The sequence below is a fragment of the Onychomys torridus genome, chromosome 1, assembly GCF_903995425.1.
Source record: "Onychomys torridus chromosome 1, mOncTor1.1, whole genome shotgun sequence".
NCBI classification, from domain to species: domain Eukaryota; kingdom Metazoa; phylum Chordata; class Mammalia; order Rodentia; family Cricetidae; genus Onychomys; species Onychomys torridus.
In genome coordinates this window covers 122,964,773-122,986,198 of record NC_050443.1, presented here as the reverse complement: position 1 = coordinate 122,986,198, position 21,426 = coordinate 122,964,773, and the positions used below count along the sequence as shown (strand labels likewise).

The 21,426-nt window shown below is 53.9% G+C and overlaps 1 protein-coding gene across 2 annotated transcripts in view; it reads left to right on the top strand.

Moving 5' to 3' along the window:
• The first annotated feature begins 3,453 nt into the window (after positions 1-3,453).
• Tpcn2 (two pore segment channel 2) overlaps positions 3,454-21,426 on the top strand; it is a 30,137-nt gene continuing 12,164 nt past the window's right edge. Inside the window, exons 1-13 of one of the 2 annotated variants that reach the window (XM_036200319.1) lie at positions 3,454-3,563; positions 7,174-7,238; positions 8,034-8,110; positions 8,465-8,642; positions 9,404-9,520; positions 12,637-12,743; positions 13,447-13,522; positions 16,847-16,946; positions 17,718-17,783; positions 18,660-18,724; positions 19,194-19,276; positions 19,745-19,826; positions 19,960-20,046. In XM_036200319.1, coding sequence (XP_036056212.1) covers positions 3,503-3,563; positions 7,174-7,238; positions 8,034-8,110; positions 8,465-8,642; positions 9,404-9,520; positions 12,637-12,743; positions 13,447-13,522; positions 16,847-16,946; positions 17,718-17,783; positions 18,660-18,724; positions 19,194-19,276; positions 19,745-19,826; positions 19,960-20,046 — 1,164 coding nt within the window. In that variant the 5' untranslated portion in view covers positions 3,454-3,502. Of the gene's footprint in view, positions 3,564-7,173; positions 7,239-8,033; positions 8,111-8,464; positions 8,643-9,403; positions 9,521-11,874; positions 12,019-12,265; positions 12,744-13,446; positions 13,523-16,846; positions 16,947-17,717; positions 17,784-18,659; positions 18,725-19,193; positions 19,277-19,744; positions 19,827-19,959; positions 20,047-21,426 lie in introns of those variants that run through there. The other variant, XM_036200325.1, reaches the window with a different exon arrangement.

Sequence of the window (21,426 nt, the reverse complement as noted above, 5' to 3'; positions counted from 1 at the left end):
CTTAGCCACCCAGCCATCTCTCCAGGCCCCAGAAAATTTGATCTCTAAAACTGTACTAGATTTATTTTGTGTGCACGTGTGTGCACATGTGTGCCGTGTGTGTGTGTCTGTGTGTGTGTGTGTGTGTGTGTGTAGAGGTCAAAAGATAATTTTCAGGAGTTGGTTCTCTCCTTCTTCCACATGGATATGGGTCCTGGGGATCAAATTTAGGTTGTCATGCTTGGGGGCAAGTGCCTTCACCTGCTGAACCATCTCACTAGCATGGACTACATAAGACTTTTATTCTTTACGACCCTGCTTACATTAGGTTAGACAGTTTAAAAAAATTAAAGAGCTGGGTGGTGTTGTAGAATATTATCTTAAGATGTGTTACATTTGTTTATGCTGTGGAATATTTGTTTAATGATGCAAATATGTGTTGCATTCTTTTATGTTGCATTTGTTTAACTCTGTGAAGCTGTGTTACTTTGCCTGCCCAAACCATCTGGTTGGTCTAATAAAGTGCTGAACAGCCAATTGCAAAGGCAGAGAAAGGATAGGAGGGGCTGGCAGGCAGAGATAATAGGAAGAGAACTCTGGGAAGAGAAGATCTAGGAAGGAACAAGAAAAGAAGAGAGAGGACACCAGGGGCCAGCCGAAAAGCCACACAGCTAGCCATGGAACAAGTGTGAAAGTAAGATATACAGAAGTAAGTAAAAGAAAAAGCCCAGAGGCAAAAGGTAGATGGCATAATTTAAGAAAAGCTGGCTAGAAACAAGCCAAGCTAAGGTGGGCGTTTATAATTAAGAATAAGCCTCCATGTGTGAATTATTTGTGAGCTAGGTGGTGGGCCCCCAAGACTAAAAAATAAAAACAACCAACAATGAGGTGGTGGTGGTGCCCTCCTTTAATCCCAGCACTCAGGAGGCAGAGGCAGGCAGATCTCTATGAGTGTGAGTTCACCCTGGTCTACAAAGTGAGCTCCAGAACAACCAGGGCTACACAGAAAAACCCTGTCTGGAAAAACAAAAACAACAACAACAAAAAATTACACATACACACACTATCAACATGAATAAATAATAAATTTTAAAGAGACAGAGATTATCTGGATCTAGGCTGGCAAATTATAAGTTTGAGGCCAGTCTGGGCCACTCAGCAAGATGTTTTTGAAATAAATATCATTTGTGGAGGGGCCCCAAAACAGCTTGACCACACAGCTGCCATGACAGGCCTAGGGGCCCAGACACAGCTTCTGTGACAGGCTTACTGGCAGGCAACATACAAATCCAGGAAAAGCCATAAGCAGACACCACCCAGCGATCCACCCAGGGATGGGGAAGTACCTAATATCCCAAACATTCCAACCATTAGATAAGGTGGCCAAATGTCCCTGAGTTTAGCACATACCTATTTTTGTTTTACAGATACCCCTAGACAGATGTCAGCCAATCGGGGTCCTGGGCCCTAGAAATCCCCTCACCCCAACCTCTGCTATGATAAAAATCCCACTCTGCCTGGGCTCAGGGCTCTCTGCTCTCTCCACTGCCTGGGACAGACAGACCAAGCCCTGGAGCTTGAAAATAAAGGCTCTTTGCTTTTACATGTGGGATTCAGTCTCCGTGGTGGTCTTTTGGGGGTCCCTGTGATCTGTGCATAATACCATTAAAGTATAAAATCAGTTTGAGAACAGGGTAGCGTTTCAGTATCTCAAGATGAATGAGGTTTGAGAGTGAGATGACCCTGTACAGTATTGTGAATGGCTCTATACTGCTGCTGTGAACTACACACCATACATCACACACATATACAATACATCACACACACATCATACACACACCATACATACACACATCACATACATATATACCATACATCACACACACACACACACATCACACACATCACACACATATACAATATATCACACACACATCATACACACACATACACCATACATCACATACATACACACACATCACACACATACATACCATATATACATATATACCATACATCACACACAAATATCACACACACATCACATACATATATACCATACATCACACACAGATACACATCACACACATATACATCACATACACATCATGCACACACATACACCATACATCACACACATATACATCACACACATACACACACATCACACACACATACACACACATCACACACATATACACACACATCACACACATATACAATACATCACACATACATCATACGCACATACCCCATACATCACACACATACACACACGTCACATACATATATACCATACATCACACACATACACACACATCACACACATATACATCACACCCACATACACACACATCACACACATACATACCATATACACATATATACCATACATCACACACATACACACACATCACACACATATACATCACACCCACATACACACACATCACACACATACATACCATATACACATATATACCATACATCACACACATACACACACATCACACACACATACACACACATCACACACATACACATACATACCATATACACATATACCATACATCACACACATATCTCACACACACATACACACACATCACACACACATACACACACATATACAATACATCTCACACACACATATACCACACATACACACAACAACAACAATCAATAATAATAATAATAATAAAAGAAAAAAATTGAAAAGATCCCAGCATAGTGGCCACAATTGGTTTCAGCCTTCTGAGGCCCCAAGAAATAGAGAAGACTTCTGCCCCACCTTTGGACTTCTGACCTCCAAGGCTGACAGGCAGCAGAGGACCGCAGTGTCTGTGTCTCCCTCCCTCCCTCCCTCGCCCTGGAACTAGCTAGCAGCAGACTGTTCTCGAACTGGCATCCTCTTGTCTCTGCTGCTGGAGTGTTTGAATTCTAGGCGTGTGCAGCAACATGTCTAGCTTCATGGTTTAAAATCTTACCCTTAATTATATTTAAGTTTTTCTTAATTTCAGAGGAAAATCTCAAGCTCCGTGGGGCGGGGGAGGGCGTGACCTTTGTGGTCAATCTCTTGTACACAATACTCGCATGTGTCAGAGTCACGCAAAATGCTTGCTTAAACACTTCTGGGTTTGGGTGTAGCTAGAGGGAGAGAGCTTGCTGGGCGTGTTATAAGGACCTGGAAATAAAAAACAAACAAACAAGCAAAATCCCAAAACAAAACGAGAGATTTCCTGGGTCCAGCCCCGGGAGTTTGGCATTCCTAGAGCTGGAAGGAGATGGCAGTAATCTGCATTGGTAAAAAACTTCCTCGGCGCTCAGCTTCCCTCCCCTCTGCCCCTCCCTGCTGGAAGGAAGCGGAGCTCCACCCATTGGAGGCGGGGCTTGTTGCTTCCGCCTCCCAGCACGATCCCTCCGTTCTCATTGGCTGTCGCTGGACGTCATCACAGAGCGGTTGCTCCTCCTCCGGAACGCTTGCTCTCGGGTAGCGCTGAATCCGGCTTGGGTTGGTGGTGGGATGGCGGCAGAGGCGCAGCCCCTTCTGGGCAGGGACCGAGGCGGTGGCCAGGCCCGCTCTGGTGAGTGACTTCTTTTTTTTCTCCTTTTTGAGACAGGGTCTCAAGTAGCCAGGCTGGCTTTGAACTCCAGATCCTCTTGCCCCCACTTCTCAAGCGCTGACGTTACTGCACCATCACTTCAACTTCTTCCTCTTGGGGGAAACTGAGGCTTAGAGAGAAGAGTTTTCCAACCCAGGGTCCCCAGGCATAAGTGGCTGAACACCCTGCTGGGAGTGACTTTGCTCTGCCTGCTAGGGGCTGAAGCTGGTGTCCCGAGGCCAGGGTGGCTTCCTTCCCTGTCCCCGTAAGTGCTGGGGACCCCTTATTCGCTCTCTCCTTCTCTCCTCTTCCTGTGGTCAGGGAAACTGCTGAACTCAGGGAGAGTGGAGTCATCTTCCCAGCCATCTGCAGAGGCTTAGGTAGTGACTGAGAGGCAGAGGGTTCTGGTTCTGGTTTTCCAGGTAAGGAAACTGAGGCCAAGAGAGAGAGAGAGAGAGAGAGGAGAGGAGCCCTCCCCACCTCTGACCTACCTCAGGTCACAACCCACCTTCTGGTGTGGCCACTGCCAGTATGTATGTACTGCCCTGCGCGTGCAGGCCTGGCCATGCAAACTTCCCTTTCTGGACCTCCTTTCCTCTTCTGTGTGGGAAGACTAGATTGGCACAGTGGTCCCTCTCTGCCCATAGCTCATGCCTTTCCATTGAATAATGAGGCCACAGAGGTCCCTAATAGGAGATGCGGAAGCAGAGGCTGAGGTGACCACATGCCCTCCCCCTCACCCCTACCCTCCTCTTCTGAGTGTTGAGGCATGTGGTTCAGGGAACACATGCTTTATGTTGGGGCATCTAGGGGACCTTTCTGGGGCTTCCAGTTGCTGGCTGTGGGATTTTGGCAGGTTGCTTAGCTTGAGTCTCAATAAAAGGGGCAGTAATGGACTGGTGGTGTGGGGGACACATTTGGGGGATCCAATGAGAGATTCTGTGGAGTCTGGTGTGTGGGTCCTGACAGATGTCCGAGGTAGCAGTGTCATGATGCTTATAAGTCCTGACCCTCCAGAATGGACAAGTGGCAGATTCAGTCTTCTCTGTTGAGGCAAGACTTAAGGCTGGGCAGTGTTGCATGAGAGACTCAGGGGGCTCTTTGTCCAAACACTGTGGCTTTGGCTAGGGATGTTGAGAACCCAGACAACACTCTTTGTGTTTGCCTCTCCTGGGCTGGGCTCACCATGAAAATGCATCTTTCAATCTCCACACTAGCATCCTGTGGGTGAGAGATGGTCTCCAGGCTCTGGGTTTGGCTGCCCTGTGACCAGACTCTCAGAGTGGGTAGCTGTTGCTGCAGACCTCCCCAAGGACCCCAGGGGTTCCTGCTGTTGTGTCCTGCTGAATCAGGCCTACCTGATTGACCCCTGCCAAATGTTGCAGAGAGTAGTTTTACTTGTTCCTGGCTGGTATGAAACAGGATGAGGGGGCTCACAGGCTTTGTGGACTACCTGTAAAGCTGAGGCTCTTCATCTGGCAAGGGTTGTGGAGGAAACTGTGCAGAAAGGTGAAGGGCATGCCCAGAGTCACACAGCATGCTGGGCAGGGGTCTAGATTGGTTGTGCAGAGTCTAGAGTGAGAGGCAGAGCAAGCCTAGACCTGGCTGTCAGGAAGTAGAGGTAGGGAGGCTTGTCCACAGGTATCGTGGGGGACACAGTGTCTGAGCCCCTGTTATTGGCCCTCACTTTGCCTCATTCTGACCCTGTGTGCCCAGGAGAAGTCCCCTGGCCCTCATGGTTGGAGTTACAGGTATCAACAGGTGGTTGCTTACCTAAGGTGATGAGCTCAGGGCAGGACAAGTAGCCTCTGGACCCTCAAGTTAGAGGAGGATTCTCTGGCAAAGATGGCAACCTGGGCATGGGCTTAGAGACTCTGGAGAGCCAGGGATTGATAGGTTCAAGTTCAGAATGTGTAGCATGGCTGGGGCAACAGGAGATGGAGTGGGTGGCCAGAATGGGTTCCCAAGTGCCAAGATGGGGTGGAGTGTGGACCTGAAGCATTGGGGACCCCCAGAAACCCATGCCATGCTTCCTAGAGCTGTAGGGTGTGAAGGATGCTGAGGTGGGAGGGGCTTCTTCAAGTGCCTCATGCCTGGGTGAGCTCAGGTAGCAGGATCTAGAATCTTCCATACCAACAGCCAGAAGTTTGATGAAAGGCCCCTGTTGTTACAGAGCCCTGGGGTGCTGACCCACACCTGTGATGGCTCGTCTGGGTGGACATGAAACTAGCCTCAGCTAGTTTCTCATCTAAGAAGCTTTTGTGGTTCATGGCTCCAGACTCAGGCTACACTCTCTAGGGTATGGCCGGGCCTCTGGGCTCTCCCAGGATGCCCTCAGCTGCCTCTCTCATTGGGCCAGTTGGTTTTTGGTTCTGCCATGCTGGGAACACAGCAATATGGCTTCTTTTCATAGCCATCCCAGGAAACCTTCAGGAGTGCCAGCACCCACAACTCTCAGAGCCTCTCTGAGAAATAGGGTACCTTTAGGATAAGCCTCACGGACATACATGTAGGGAAACTGAGGTCCTGGTTGATAAGGTGTTGTAGCATGGTCAGGGTAAAGCCAGGAGTGAGGTACATCTCTGGTTATCGTCTGGGGTTTACTACCTCTGTTCTGTGACCCTAGACGTGATCCCCAAGAACTAGAGCAGGTGGCTCTTCAGAGACAGAGGGGGGCACACTGTTTAGGCAGCCGCTGGGGCTCTGGCCATGGCTGTGTGCGGGCCTCAGGGCTTCTTGTTCTTTTCTTATGGAGGCTCTGTTCTTAGCAGGGCATGGCTCCTGTGGGTCCCAAAAGGCTGGATTTTATAAAAACCAGAACTGCAAGCTGAGATAACGCCATTGCTCATTTTGTTTTCAGCATGATGAGATGTGACTTGTTGGGGCTGTCCAGTCCCCTAGTTCCTCTGCTCAGGGCTCTATTTGGGGACCACCTGGTCCTGAAGGTGGGGAGGGAGGGGAGCTCTGTGGTTGTCGGTATTGGCTGAAGAGTGGGGACAGTACCTTTGGTTCTAGCGGTGGTTGCTCATGTTGGTGTGAAATCTGTGTTCCTTGGATAGAGGTTACCCCGTCTCACAGTGGAAGATACTGGCTGAACTGGTGATACCAGTGGAGGTGGCAGGGTGACGACGGCAGAGTGGTGACGGCAGCCCCTTCCCTGAGCACCAGGGGCTCCTGCACCACATGGCACCCACTCGGGAGTCAAGCAGGTTGCCACTGGCACCCACTTGACGAGGGCAACCATTTCTGCTCTTTCCATGTTAGTAGATGGGGCCGGGCTCTGAGCCCTGAGTGCGGTACCAGGGTCCTGCAGGTTGCTACTGCCTCCGAGCCCTTGTGCATGCTGTGTCCTGGGCAGTGGTGGTCCTGGGGTCGAGCTGCCTTTGCTCTGGGCCTGATGTCCTCCACCCACGCCATATGTTTTTTCCCTGTTGGGCACTCTGGCTTGGACAGGTACCTGCTTCAGAGTTGGGGTTGGGGGGCCCCTGCCTGCAGCTGGCCACAGCTGGCTTCCTTCCTGCGTGTGCTCATGCTGTGGAGGTGAGGCTGCACTGTCCCATTTGCTCACCTGCTGTGTTCCCTCTGCCTGCAGATGCCGCAGCCAGTCAGGAGCTCTGCATAGACCAGGCTGTGGTCTTCGTTGAAGATGCCATACAGGTGTGTAGTGGCTGTCCTGCTGATCAGGAGTCTACCCAGTCCCTTTGTTCCTTACTGTCCTGGGGCAGGGACCTTCATATAGGATAGACATAATGACAGGTACCTAGACCCGGCTGTCCCTTGTCCTCCGATGGAGGCCACCTCCTTAGTGTTGGAATCATGGTGTCATTAATTTAGTGTGTACTGAAGCCAGCCTTGGGCCACACTGTGCTAGGTCTGGTAGACATCTGCAGGGTGGATACAGTTGTATTGGAGAGTGGAGCTGGCCTTCCATGCACAGCCTTAGCCTGTACTAAGGGAGCTCTCTCCACTGGGCAAGCTCTGTAGCTTGTGCTGATCTAAGCCTGAGTCCGTGTGAGGGGCCTGTTTTGTGCCCCTGCTGATACAGACTCGCTCTAGCACACCTGGATTAGGCCTGCCTCTGTGGAGATTGGATCACTACATGTGTGGTATTGGGCACAGTCAGGGCATACACATATGTGGTATTAAGGGGAACCCCTCCCATACCCATATGTGTGTGCCACTGAGGGGACCCCGCTCAAGCCCAGTGTGTGGCGGTACTGGGTGAACCCACTCACATCCCTATGTGTGAGGTGCTGGAGAGACCCAACTCAGATCTCTTTGTGTATAGCACTTGGGGATAGTGCTAAAGCCCATTTGTGCACAGCGCTGGCCAGGGACCCTGGTCACTTCCCTGTATTGTGTAGCACTGGTGGGACCCTGCTCATTTTGCTGTGTGTGTGGCCCAGTATCGGGGGAAGATCTGTCTCATGCTCATGTGCCCTTTGTTCCCAGTACCGCTCCATCTACCACCGCATGGATGCTGGATCGTTGTGGCTTTACCGCTGGTATTACTCGAAACTGTACCAACGGTGAGACTGCACCCCAGTGCAACCAGACTGTGCAGACCTGCTTGGTGGGCTTGGGCTGACCCTACATTGTCGTGGGCTAAGCATGCTCCCAATCCTCATGGACATAGAGATGACCCTTGGTCCCTCCTCCACAGAGGAGCCAGCTGTGGTCAGAAGGTGGTAAGGGTTTCCTCCTCAGAATGCTGGGTCAGCCTAGACACGGAGTCTTGGGCAAGGCTGTGTTACTTGGCCAAGCATGGTGGTCACAGCCAAAAAATGCCAGCTTTGGTCTTCTATTCCCAAGACCCCAGTGCACCTCCCAGTTGGCTTCCCGGCCCAACGCTCACCCACTGACAGTGTTTGTCTCCTTTCCAGAGTGCTGGGCTTCACCATTTTCTTGATCTTGGCCTTGGCTTTTGTGGAGTTCCCATCATCCTTCACAAGAACCGCAGATTTGCGCTACCGCTCCCAGCCCTGGCAGCCGCCCTGTGGCCTGACCGAGACCATCGAGGCATTCTGCATGCTGGTCTTCCTGGTTGACCTCTCTGTGAAGGTGAGATGGGTGGTACGCGGGTCTACCCACTATGTTTCTGGTGTTGTCCAGATTCTCTGAGCTATCATTGTGTGGTTGCTGGTGAGCCTTGGCACCCGAATGAAGGTCTGGGGTGTGTGTGTGTGTGTGTGTGTGTGTGTGTGTGTGTGTGTGTGTGTGATTGGTGTGCTCAGGGTGGTTTCTCGTTTTTTCTATCTTTGCCCATGATGCAATGGGCAGCTCTAGGTTTTAACTGGTGAGAATTTGGCATTCACTAGCCTGTGGCTGGTGCATGAGTGTATTCTCAAGGTGAAAGAGAACAGAGGTTTTTAGCCTCTGGAGGCAGGTGTGATGGAGGAACATCAAGAGGGCAGGATGGGCAGGACCCTACCTCCTGGATCACCTTCCTGGAGTGGCTGTCAAGCCCACCCAGTGCATGTCCTGCTTGTCCTCCTGTCTTGGGATGCTCTCCCGTTTGCTCAGCACGCACTGGTGACTTAGATAGATGAAGCTGGTGGGGACCCCTGTCACCAATGAGGAACCCAGCCAGAGAGGCTAAGTGCCACCTCTGAGGTTGCACAGTGCGTCGCTTGCAGCCTTGGCAGAAATGCATGCTTCCCGAACCCTGCCCACACCTCACTCCCCACCAGTAGTGCACAGAGACTGGACTGTTGAACTCCCCACTCTTTTGCCCATGGCCTTGGGTGTGCACTGATGCCCTCTGCCTGGCTGCAGGCCCATGTCTGCCTGGCTTGCCCTTCACCCTCCCCCATCTCTTGCAGGGCTACCTGGTGGGGCAGGCCCAGTTACAGCAGCACCTGTGGCTGCTGGCCTACTTTGTGGTGCTGGTTGTATCTGTGGTGGACTGGACTGTTTCACTGAGCCTCGCTTGTGAGGAGGTAGGTGGTGCATCAATGCTGAGACTGAGGCAGTGCTGTGGGTGTGGTGTGCAGGTGCAGCTGAGCCCTGGGTCATATGTCTGTCTGCCCATATCCTGGAGGGCTTTGGTTTCCCCCAATGCAGGAAAGGGACTGTGACTTGAAGGCCAAGGTTTCCCCTGTCATGCCCCATTGGTGAGAGGACCTGGAAGCAGGGTCCGAGTTGCTGTGACCACTGACCCTTATAAGAGAGCCATCCCAGGGTACCACTGTGCCCCTAGTTTCACACCCAGAGCTGTTTGAACTCGGCACTAATAAGCCTCATCCATTCTGACCACAGTGCCATGCTTCCTCAGAAGCACCCAGGTACCTTGGGAGGTGGTATGGGCAGCAAGGCAGGGGCAGGCTGGTTTGGCCTTCATGGATCTATTAGCATGTGATGGTAAGAGGGGGACATCAATGGGAATGGAATAGAAGGCCTAAGACTGGTGCTCAGGACTTAGTGGAGCTGAGGGGGCTGATGGGAAACAGCGCTTGGAATCCTGGGGGAATCCCAGCTGCAGAGCTGGCTTGTGCTCTGCTCTTTGGGTGGGTCATGCCTGGTAAGGACAGCCAGTGAAGGGAAGGAGGGAAGCTTGTCTCTCACCACCAGCCTGCAAGCCTCCCCCAGGCCCTACAGGGAGCTGATGGGAGAGAATGGTGGGTGGTGGGTCCCTGCCCCTGTACCCAGCAGAGACTGAGGGGACCATGGAGGCACAGTTGCACAGCTATTTGGTACCTTCTACGTCCTGTGTCCACTCAGGACAGGATTTTGCCCTCCCTTGTAAGATGCAGTTCCTTTCCTGATTGAGGAAGAGGTGCCCATGCCTTCCCAGAACAGGAGGGATATGGCCCTATAGCCACCATTTCTCATTGAAGCTTCCCATGGGTCTCTGCGCCTGGCAAGCCAAGTTCCCAGCCGTACCTCCGCCAAGGATGCTTATGTGCTGCCAGGAGGAAGGGAGATGAGGCAAAGAAGCTCCTGTGACATACAAAAGAGTCTACCCAGTACCCGAGCCAAGGTTGGGATGGACAGGCACTGAGTGGCCGTGGCTGCCTAAGAGGTCTTTATAATGTCGCTCTGCAGCCTGCCCCTGTCCCTGTGCCTCAGACTTGATAGCTGGCCAGGTTTGTTATGGATACCAAGACCTCTGTTCCTAGAGGTGGATTCTTGAATTCTGCTTCCTTCTTTAAATAGCTGGAGTGTTGTGTCAGCTCCTTCCAGGGCCTCGTGCATGATGCTGGACAAATGCTTTTCCACTGAGTCACCCCCTGGCCCCACAGCTGGAGTTTTCCCTGGAGGACGTGAGGCCTCCTTATCACTCTTGAGTGGTAGTGGCCTGTGCTGTCCTCTGGAGTTGGTTATTTGCCCTTTGGACAAGTGAGGTTCCCATGTGGTAGGACCAGTGTGTGTCCTTGGCAGCTTCTGCCTTTGGAAGTGGGTACTTGCAGACTAGTTGGGCCCAGGATGGCAAGATGAACGGTAGAGATGTGGTCACTGATGCCAATACCCAGCTTCCTGTCCAGCTGAGCCTGAGTCCTCTGAGACTCTGGATCCTTCCTGCGGGCCATGGATCTGGCAGCCACATTGCAGGAGGGTTCCTCGTCATACTGAGGTAGTGGGAACTGCTCACTGGGTCATTTCCAAGCTCTAGGATGGTGGTGCTTGGTGAGACACTGTGGACAGGAAGGCAGAGCATGATCCAGGGGTGGATCAGTGTCCCACATGGGGAAGGGCACAGTGCCATCTGTCACCAGGGGCCATGTAGAACCTTGTGCTGGGCTCTATTTCTGCCGAGTGGGTATGTCATTCATTGGCCCCAGGTAGAACCTTCACCCATGTCCTGGTGGCTACTTCATGCGTAGCTGAGGTCAGAGGCTCAGGGTATTTGTAGGACCTACTGAGTTGATATGCTGGTTAGACACTTCTGGGGCCTGGGACCTGGGCACACTGTGCCTGTTTGGAGGGAACCTGTCCACGTGTGTCCTCTAGACTCTTTGTTTCCAATCCTTCAGTTCTTTTCACGACATTCTCTGCTCTCAGGAATCATGTCCAGTTAGTAGGACTCCTGCCTGCCGCCTCTCCCTGAGGGACTCTTTCACCTAAGGCTGTCACGGCACACGAGGTCCATCTCTAGTTAGGCGGCTGTATGACTGAGAACCTCTGTGGCTATCAGGGCCCTCTTGAAGCCCTCCCCACAGATGCTGGGTGGCTTGATGGGGAGGGCCAGGCCCCTGACCTGCTCTGCCAGACCAGGTTTGGCTTCTGCCCAATTAGGTCCTCCTGGTGGATGGGTTGGGTGACAAGGTCTGCGGGCACTGGTGGTTGTGACCACATGCACCCTCTATCTCTGGATACTTGCTTCCACTCTGGGATCTGGGTTCTGATCCTCACTGTCGTCCTTGGAGATGGTCACCTGGATGTACCTTCTCTCATCCTCCGTCTGTGGCATTGCTAGGCCCACACAGCCAGCAGGACCGTAAGTAGCCGTTGTGTCCCGGTGTGACTGGAGGTTAGTCCAGATTCCTGGAGGGTGATGAGTGTCCAGAGGGCTGGACAACACTGGGGTTCTAGCTGCCACTGTGGGTGGTATGTGGTGGCCTGGGGAGCTGAGGGCGCTGATCTCTCAGTCATGGGAGCCAGGCAGGGCATCATCCGGGTTGGGCCAGAGCCCTGGGCAGTTTTCTGGTTGTCGTGGCTCCTGTTGCCCTCTCATTTTGTTCCAGGCTCTGGGGCTCTTCTGTGTGAGCACAGCCTAGGGGGACCAAGTCCTCCCGAGGGTCCCTTGGGAGCCTGTCATGTGTTGGTGCTGGTGGGCCATTGTCCTGTGTTACCAGGAGCTTAGAAAGAGAGGCTGCTGATAAATTATTGCACTGTGACAGGTGCTGTGACGGAGAGGAACTCAGGACAGTGAGTAGAGGGCAGGAGATCTCAGGCCACGCGACAAGGACTGCTGTGAGCTGTCCGCGCTGTGGCCAGCAGGCCTAGGATGGCTGGAGTGGTCGGCAAGGACTGCTCCCTTCTCCAGGCCCCGGGATCTCTAGAAGGAAGATGTGTGTGGTCCTGGTTCAGCGGCTGGCTTCTTCTTGTCTTCCAGCCCCTGCGGGTGCGTCGGTCACTCCGTCCCTTCTTCCTGATGCAGAATTCCTCCATGATGAAGAAGACCCTGAAATGCATACGGTGGTCGCTGCCAGGAATGGCCAGGTGAGCACCGGGGCCTCAAGCTGCAAACTCGGCCGGCCAGAGGGGCCAGAGGGTAGACCTGCTTCTGTGTGGGTATGGTTGGGGCAGCCCCCTGGGTACTCCCAGCCCAGCATCCTGCAGGACCGGTTTGGGGTCCTGGGCAGACCTGGGCAGACGCTATAGACTCACACCCCCCACAGCCAGTTGCTGAGTTGAGCAGATGCCTCTTTTCTTGTCTCCGGGGTCTCCCATTGGTTGACTGCACCTCCTACTTCAGTCCAGCTGCCTCTTACACTGTGTGCAGCTATGCTGGCCTGGAAGCCCTGTGGCTCTCAGGGTCCAGCTCTGCGGAACTTCAACTCTCCAGACCTCTCTCCGCCCTCTTGGTTCCTGCCAGAAAAAAAAAAAAATGTCACCCATTTCCTCCCTCTGGTGCCTTCCTTGGTAGGCCACGTGCCTATCCAGCACAAAATGATGAAAGTGACCTCTGTCCTCTGTGTCCTGGTCCCTGGTTGGCATGCCCCTGGGGTTGTGTCCCACCACAAACAGAGGATCCAGGGTAGGCCTAGCTTCAGGTCCTTGTCCCAGGGCTGAAAATACTCAGTGTCTCCAAGGAGAGGAGACAGCACTGTGCCCATACCAGAGACCATGGGCAGGATGGGGTCGCGCCTCTTCGGGTGTGTGGCCCGTGCTGTCCCAGGCTGAGCACCATCGTTTCTCCCAGTGTCGGGCTGCTGCTGACCATCCACCTGTGCCTCTTCACCATCATTGGGATGCTGGTGTTCACCATTGGTGAGACGGTAAGTATGGCCTTGGCCATAGGTGGGGCTCATAAGCCCTTGTCCTGCAAAGCTTGCCTGTTCTGGAGTAGCCAGGGTGGCTGAGGGTGACAGACCAGGAAGTGGGTCATGACACCTCTTGAGGGTCTGTCTTCTGCATGGCCAGCATTCCCATCACCGAAGCCTCTGTCCTCTCCTGTCCCTTGTGCTGGCGACCTTCTCCACGTCCAGGTATGACAGGCTCTCTCTCCACTGAGGGTGTCTTGAAGGTTCCCCTTCAGTCCGACCATGCCTTAGCCAGGGCTGCCCAGCAGTGCTTGGCTAAGTTCCTGGCCTCTGACTCTGGGCCCCTGCCCTGCCCAGCTGCAGTCTTGAGACTTTGACTCTAGTAACTTGTTGTCATGGGGAGGTGTCCACCACACAGGGGACATCTGCCGTGGTTGCTCAGCTTTAGGTTCTGTGTGTCTCTCCTCACATCTAGCAAGTGTTATGTCCCAGCCAGGTCACTGTCCTCCAGCCTGGGCCATCCTGCATCTCTGCATCTGTTGTGGGGTATGGCTGGTATGGTCACAGCTGGTCACCTCATGACATTGAGGTGACATACTGGAGCTGTGCTGCCAGGGTGGGAGAAGACAAGATGGTGCCTTCCAGCTTTGGGTGCTAGGGTGGTCCCGTGTGTACCTGGTGTAACTACATGTGAGCATCTCTGTATGTGTGTGCCTGTTATCATTGTTACGTGACTCTCTAGATAACTCTTGTCTGAGGGTGTCTCAGGATGTGTAGTGTGTGACTGTGGATGTTCCCTGCCTCACCTGTGCTCTGCAGGTCTTCCAACCCTGTGACATTTTCTTGTGACATTCATGTCCTCCACCGCTAGTCATTTGTGACATGTGCATGTGCACGTGTTGCCTGTCTATTGGTGTCTCTCCATGTACGTATCTGTGAGTGTCTGTGTCTACATGTAAGTATGCATGTCTGTGTATTTGTCTGTGTCTGGGTGTGTCTCCACGTCTATGTGTGAGTGTGTTTCTGTGTGTATACGGGTGTGTCTGTGCGCATGTCTTGGGTATGTCTCCATGTTTGTATCTGGGTATGTCTCTGTGTGCATGTCTGGGTGTGTCTCCATGTCTGTTTCTCTGTGTCTTTATTTCTGTGTCTTTGTGTAGTGTGTCTCCTTCTCTGTGTTTGTAGGCGTCTCCGTGATGTGCCGAGTGAGTTCCTGGGTCTGTTCCACACCCTGCAGACCTCTGTGTGACTGCCCCATGACTATGATTGCTTGTTTCTCAGAGCCTGGGTTAGGGAGTGTGGGGGCTGGCAGTGATGATAGCCTCAACTCAAAATGAATGTGCAAGCCTCTCCCCTGGAGTGCCGTATCCGGAACTACCAGAAGATTCCTCCTGCAGGCTGGGTTTCTGCCCCGTGAAGGGGAACTACGCTCAGCAGGATGAGGGTTGTGTAATTGAGGGTGACTTCCTGTCACGGCCTTCCTAGTCCTTGTCCTCTGTTGTAGTTGGGAGAGTGTGAGGACTGAGCCTTGCTGAATTCCATGTCCTTGGCCATCTCCAACCTTGCCAACCTGGTGTGGGGAACAGGTTGAGAGCCTGCTGCATGTCCCTGTGGTCCAGCCTGGTGTGTCCAGGCTTGTATTAGCCGAGGACGCAGCAGTTAACCTTGTCTGAGCCCCTTCTGTAGGCATCCTCTGTGGCTGCTCCACTTGCTCCCCACATCTTCCTCACCACATGGTGCTGGCATTTGGGACATGGGGTGTCCCTAGCAGCAGCACCGTCATTACACCTCACAGGCTGTGTGCCGCATCAGGGCCGTGGCCATGTGTTGGCGGTGGGCCGGCTGTGAACCCAGGTTCTTACAGCCGGGGTTCCCTCCGCTGCCTTGGGCCCACGGCTCAGAAGAGCCTACACAGCTCGTGGAAGGAGTAGGTTTGTGGGGGTGCTGCAAGAGGCCTGCGGGGAGATGGGCCAGGCCGGGGCCTCCTGCCTTGGACACCTCTCATCCCCCTGCTCCACAGCCTCAGTCTGGGAATGGATGCAGGTGCTAGACCCTTCCTTGACCAACATGAAACCTTCCCTGGGCTCACGCAGTGAGCCCTAGAGGGCTACCTTGGGTCCTCTGATACTGTCCCTGCACATGCCCTTGGGGGGTGGCGTGTCCTCTGGGCCCCTCAGCTGAGCAGTGTCTTTGAAGGAGTTTGATGTCCTGAACCCAGCTGTGGCTGCCTGGTCCTCTGGTAGCAGCACCCTGCCTCTCCCATGCCCAGCATGTCTCTCATCCTTGTTGCTTCTTGTGACAGTCATGTCCCCCACGCCTAGTCATCATTTGCGGCATCTGTTACCACTGATCTGTCGTCAGGCCCCCTGTGCGGCAGACGGGTGACAGTGCTGTTTGGTGGTTGAGACAGGTGGGTTCTGAGGTTGATGCTTGTCCCGGATCCTGTGCGGTGGGGAGCCTGCATCAGGTGGCTGCTTGCTGGGCCCTTGGCAGAGCTGGCCTTTGGATGGCAGCGGCACCTTGGAAGTTGTTGGAGGAGAAACTTGGTTCTGTGTGCATGCCATCTGCTTCCTGTAGATCACTTGCCCTGTTGACATTGCCACCCATTTTCTGTCTAGAGTCTGCAGCTTGGTAGGCACAGGGCAGCTCCAGGGGCCATCCTAGAGTTCAGGAGTATGGAGTTGAGGTTACATTTTTTTTTTTTTCTTTTTGCCAGAGCTGAGGACCGAACCCAGGGCCTTGCGCTTGCTAGGCAAGCGCTCTACCACTGAGCTAAATCCCCAACCCCTTGGAGTTGAGGTTACTTTGAGGCAGATACACTGCCCATATTTGCTGCCCTCCATGTCAGGGAGGACAAAGGCTGGGAGCCCATGCATGGCCACCCCTGCTGACAGCTGTGGAAAGCCGCAGCTGTGTGGATAAGGAGCACCATGAGTGGTCGAGGGCCTCTGCTTCTGGAACAGTGAGTCTCTTCTGTGGGGGAAGGGTCCCTAGAGACACCCCACTGCCCTGCGGCAGCTTCCTTGAGGCCACACTTACCAGGTCTTTGCCCATCCCACCCCTGGCTCTTCCTCACTGTGCACACAGCACCTGACAGTCAGGCTCCAGGTCCTTCATGTTGTTGCTTGTCTGCCGGGCTGCTATGCTCACTCAGCTAGCCTGGCTCAGTGTTTCCGTCGAGGTTCTGGATAGGCCATTGTGGTCAGAAGCCTGCTTACGTGCCTGCAGGCCCTGAGTTCAGAACCTGCTGGGACGTGATGGGCAGATGCAGGTCAGGGGTGCTGACTTAGACCTCAGCTGGGGGACAGAGGTCCAGGTGGCTACCTCATCTGCTCTCAGGATGAAGCCCAGGACAAGGAGAGGCTGGCCTATTTCCAGAACCTTCCACATGCACTGATGTCACTCCTGCTGCTGTTGACGACTTCCAACAACCCAGATGGTAGGTGTGGGGTGTGGGAGCTGGGAGGGGCAGAGAGCCTGGCCTGGGAGGCCGGTTGGGATGCTGAGTTCTGGAGCTTGCCCTGAGTGTGTGAGCCCTTGGTGTTAGCCTGGGGATATGATACTGGGTCCCTTTCTCTACCTCCAGCCCTTTGTGTTCTTGGCCCCTTCCAGTCCCTTCTTCCTTTCTTGGCTCGCTTTGTCTTGTCATTTTATTCCTTGGAGAAACTGAAAGTGTGTGGTGGTCTGTGGTGATGTGGCGTTGGTCAGTGGTTCCTCTATAGTGGCCTCTTTGAGGCCTGGCCACGCTCCCTCTCACCACCCAGGCCTGCTGTGAGGTGCATGCCATTCAGGGGCATCGAGGGTGAGAGATCTCAGGTCTTACCTGGCCATGGTCGAGGGCCGCCAGCTCCTCCAACTGCTCCAGTGTGGAAAGCTGCAGTCCCGATATCTGCTGGGGCCTGGCCACTGTGGCTAGTGTCACTTATCCTGGGTTTTAAGACCTTGAAGACCTCCCCTGAGGGCAGCCTGCAATTCCCATCCCAGAAGTGCTGTGCAGCTTGACCCCAAGCCAGTCACTGTGGGAGAGCTGCTGTGTGGCTTGGGGTGTGGTCACAGGCAGGCCCACCAAAGAACTTCCATCCCAGGGGGTACCAGTAGTGGAACATGCAGTCCTCAGCCCCCCTGTCAAGGCAGATCATGTGGGGTCAGGATGGACATGGGGCCAGGTGCTGCAATGTGTGTTCAGCCTCTGACTCTTCCTTTTTCTCAGTGATGATTCCTGCATATATCAAGAACCGGGCCTACGCCCTCTTCTTTATAACCTTCACCTTGATAGGTAAGTGCTGGTGGGTCTGTGTAGACACCAGGCTGGTGTTCACCCATGCGTGACAGGATCCCTATGCTCAGGAGTGGCTGTAAACTGGCCTCTGCTTTTCTAACTCCTCAGCTTGCTTCTTCCCGTAACTTTCCCTCAGTCTGCCCTCACCCTGTATCTTCCTCTCCCTCACACCCCTTAACTCGACCTTAGCCTGCTTTCACCTTATAGCTTTACCTCAGCTCATCCCCTAGCCCTTCACCTTCAACTGACCTCTCAGTGTGTCCCCACCCTGTAATTTCCCCTCAGCCTGCTCCCTCAGCTTGCTCCCAACTTACAGCTTCGTCTCAGCTTGTCCACCCGCGGCTTCACCTCTGTTCCCCATCCTGTATCTTTATCTCCCCGTACTTCCCGTACAGCCTCGCTGCTCTGTCGTCTCCTCAGCACGGTCCCTCTGTATACTGCTGACCCATTCTTCCTCTCAGCTATCCCACCTCTAGAGCTTCACCCCAGTTTCCCATCCTGAACCTGTGTGTGCCCCCACACCACCTCAGTCTGCTCCCCAGCCCAGCTTCATCTTAGCATGCCTGCTCCACTCTTCCCCCTGGTGGTATGCGGTAGTTGATGTCCCTGTCTGTCTTCCTATCCATGGCTAGGAATGCTTGGCCTCAGCCCATTGATGGACAAGGATGCAGGAGTCTGGGGGTTGTGTGTGGCCCCTGTTATGAGACGGCAGGGAACTTGTGAATGTGACTGTGGTCGGTCATCCTGTGCTCCTGGCCACCATGCCTAGGCTGGCTGAGACCTTTGAGCCCGAGGGCGGTTTTGGTCACTGGCTGCTGCAGGCTGTGCTCCACTGGCCTCAGGTCAGGTTGGTGTTGTGTTTTCCTTTCACAGGAAGCTTGTTTCTGATGAACCTGCTGACAGCCATCATCTACAGTCAGTTCCGTGGCTACCTGATGGTGAGCTGCCCTGAGCCCCTGCTGAGCTGTGCCAGAGCTGGCCCCAGATGCCAGGCAGAGTGGGCCCTGAGTCAGCTGACCTTGATGGGGTGGGGAGCCGGTTGCTCTTGGGGACCAGCTCAGATACACTGTCTCTGCTTGGGGTCATTTCAGTAGCACAGGTATTGTCATGGCTACCCAGGGTTTCCTTCTCTGTCCTCCCACACCAAGAGGAAAACGCCCAGAGGGTGCAGGTGCAGAGAAGTGTAGACTTCAAAGACTTGCATAGTGAGCCACGGTTGGCAGCCATCCCAGTCCTTGCCTTGGCTGGGCTCCCCGCTTTGAGGACTCTCCCTTGGAGTGGTGCCCAAGGAGTGAGGGGCTGGCTCCCTAGGCTCCCCCTTAGCCCACTCCCCAGGCAGGGTGGACAAGGATAGAGATGTGTGTGGGAACTGCAGGAGCTGGGTGTTCAGAGCCATGCTCTTTACAGAAGTCTCTACAGACCTCGTTGTTCCGCCGGCGGCTGGGGGCCCGTGCAGCCTATGAAGTCCTTGCTAGAGACACCCCTGAGGCGTGAGTGCCGGGTGGGGTCCTCCCCCAGGACGGTATGCTGGGAGCGGGGTGCTCATTAGGGGTTTCCTGAGTAGCCCCTGCTGGCTGGTGCCAGACTGGCTATTCCATTTGGGGCTGTGTAAACTGCCAGGCCCTCCGTGCTTCCGATTTCCTGTTTGCTTTTGCCCACTTGTTCCTAAGGCAGGCATCCACACTGCCAGGTGGGCAGAGAAAGGAGGCGGGCAGGCTCTGGTGTGCCACTGAGAAAGTCCTGGGCTTGACCTCTCAGTGGCATCAGAGTCTGCGGTCCCTCTTTATGGGGGCGTCTCTGGGGGATCTCACATGGGGCTTGTAGGACCCTTCAGCTCACCCCATGGTGGAAGCTCACCAGGGCTCCATTTCCGTTTAGCAGGGTGGATTCATGGCCAACTTCAGGCCGGAGGAGCTGGCACTGGACATGCTCACTGGGGCGGGGTTTCTTTGCCACAGAGTTGGGGTAAATCCTGAGGACTTCCTTCGAGTACTCCAGAAAACCCAGCTTTGCAAAATCCACAAACAGGCCATCATGCAGGTTGCTGCTCTTCCTGGGTCTGCCCCAGCTCCTGTTGGGTGGGTCCTCAGCCCAGCGCTTACTGCCTGTGGCTTGAGAGGGGCCCAGGCCTCGCTCCCCATTGCCAGTGGCCAACCTGGCCTTCCTTCTACAGAAGGTGCTCTCCTATGAAGGCCGTCCAATGCTGGCTGATGAGTTCCAGAAACTCTTCGATGAGGTTGACAAAGATGTGATCCAAGAGGTAACGAGGCCTGTCCTGTGCCACCTGTCCAGCTTGGGCTAGTGGGGTTCTATTCCCCATTGTTTCCAATGTCCACAGCCAGGACTTACCTGCCCTGGATCCCCAGTCCCTGGGGTTGGCAGTGGGAATCCTTCGGCTTGTACAGCTCGTGCACAGTCCCTTGGGGACCTTGGCGTCCCCTTCAGCTCCAGTCAGAGGACAAGAATGCCTGCATGTTCCAGTGTGGGTTTCTGGGGTGAGCAACCTTGCCAGGCATAGCTCAGGGATCCCAGGCAGGCAGAGGGACTGCTGTTCCTGCCAACCAGCCCTGAGAGGACCGAGAGAGGTCTGGAACCAGGACAGGCCAAGGTGGGTGGGATGTGTCCTGCTGCGTGAAGCTTTGACAGTTCCAATGCTGTGTGACCCAGTTGCTCTGCCTGCCTTAGGACACACCATGGCCACAGGAACTGGCTCTGATGTCTCTTGTCCTGGAAGCCTGAGATGGAGACGTCATAGGCCCAGGCCCTCTCAAGGCCTCTCCATATGGCTGGCCGATGGTGTCCTTTCCTGATGTCTGTATATGGTCATCCTCTGTGTGTGTCCCCAAATCTCCTTCTTACAAGGACATAGTCATATGGAATAAGACCCTCCCCAGTATCCCACATTCACACCGTCACCTCTGGAAAGGCATTATCTACAAAGGCATAGTATTCTCTAGGGGTAGGGATGGGCTTGAGTGGATGGAGAATTCTGTGGAGCGTGAAGGGTCAACCCATCCTGTTAGCTGCTCCAGGAGGGTTTTCAGCTTCTGTGGCCTCAGGTCCCCATCACAGGTGGTTGTCTTAAAATGATGTTTTTCTCAGGCCTCCCCAGGCCTTCTGAGGCATGCATTTGTTGCTGATGTCCTTGGGGGTGTCGCTTCTGCCCCGATCTTGGGACACGGGAGTCTGATGATAGCGATGTATCAGTAGAGGGTACCGTGTAGACAGTCTGCCATCTGACCTCTGCTTGGACCAGGTGGGCGTTGAGGGCCCCTGGATTTGGGGTGTATGTAGGAAGCAGATGCTGTTGGATGTAGCTTGCAGTGATCAGGGATGGGCCTCACAGGACCAGAGACTGGGAGGCTCAGGTGGCGGTTCCCAGCCTGGGTAGGAGGAATGCTGCCTCAGGAGAATGCTCTTGGAAGCCACATGGGCTAAGTGTGTTGTCAGTCTTTTCTAGGTGCAGTCAAACCTGGGCAAGAGAACAGTCTCCATGTAGGTTCTTTCCTTGGTCTTGCCCGGTAATGCCTGCTGGACTGCCCCGTTCTCCCTATACTGGTGCTTGCCAGCCTCTGGGGAGCACAGTAGCCAAAAAGCTTGACTCCACTCTCTCCCACTCCAGGATCTTATGATATCTGTC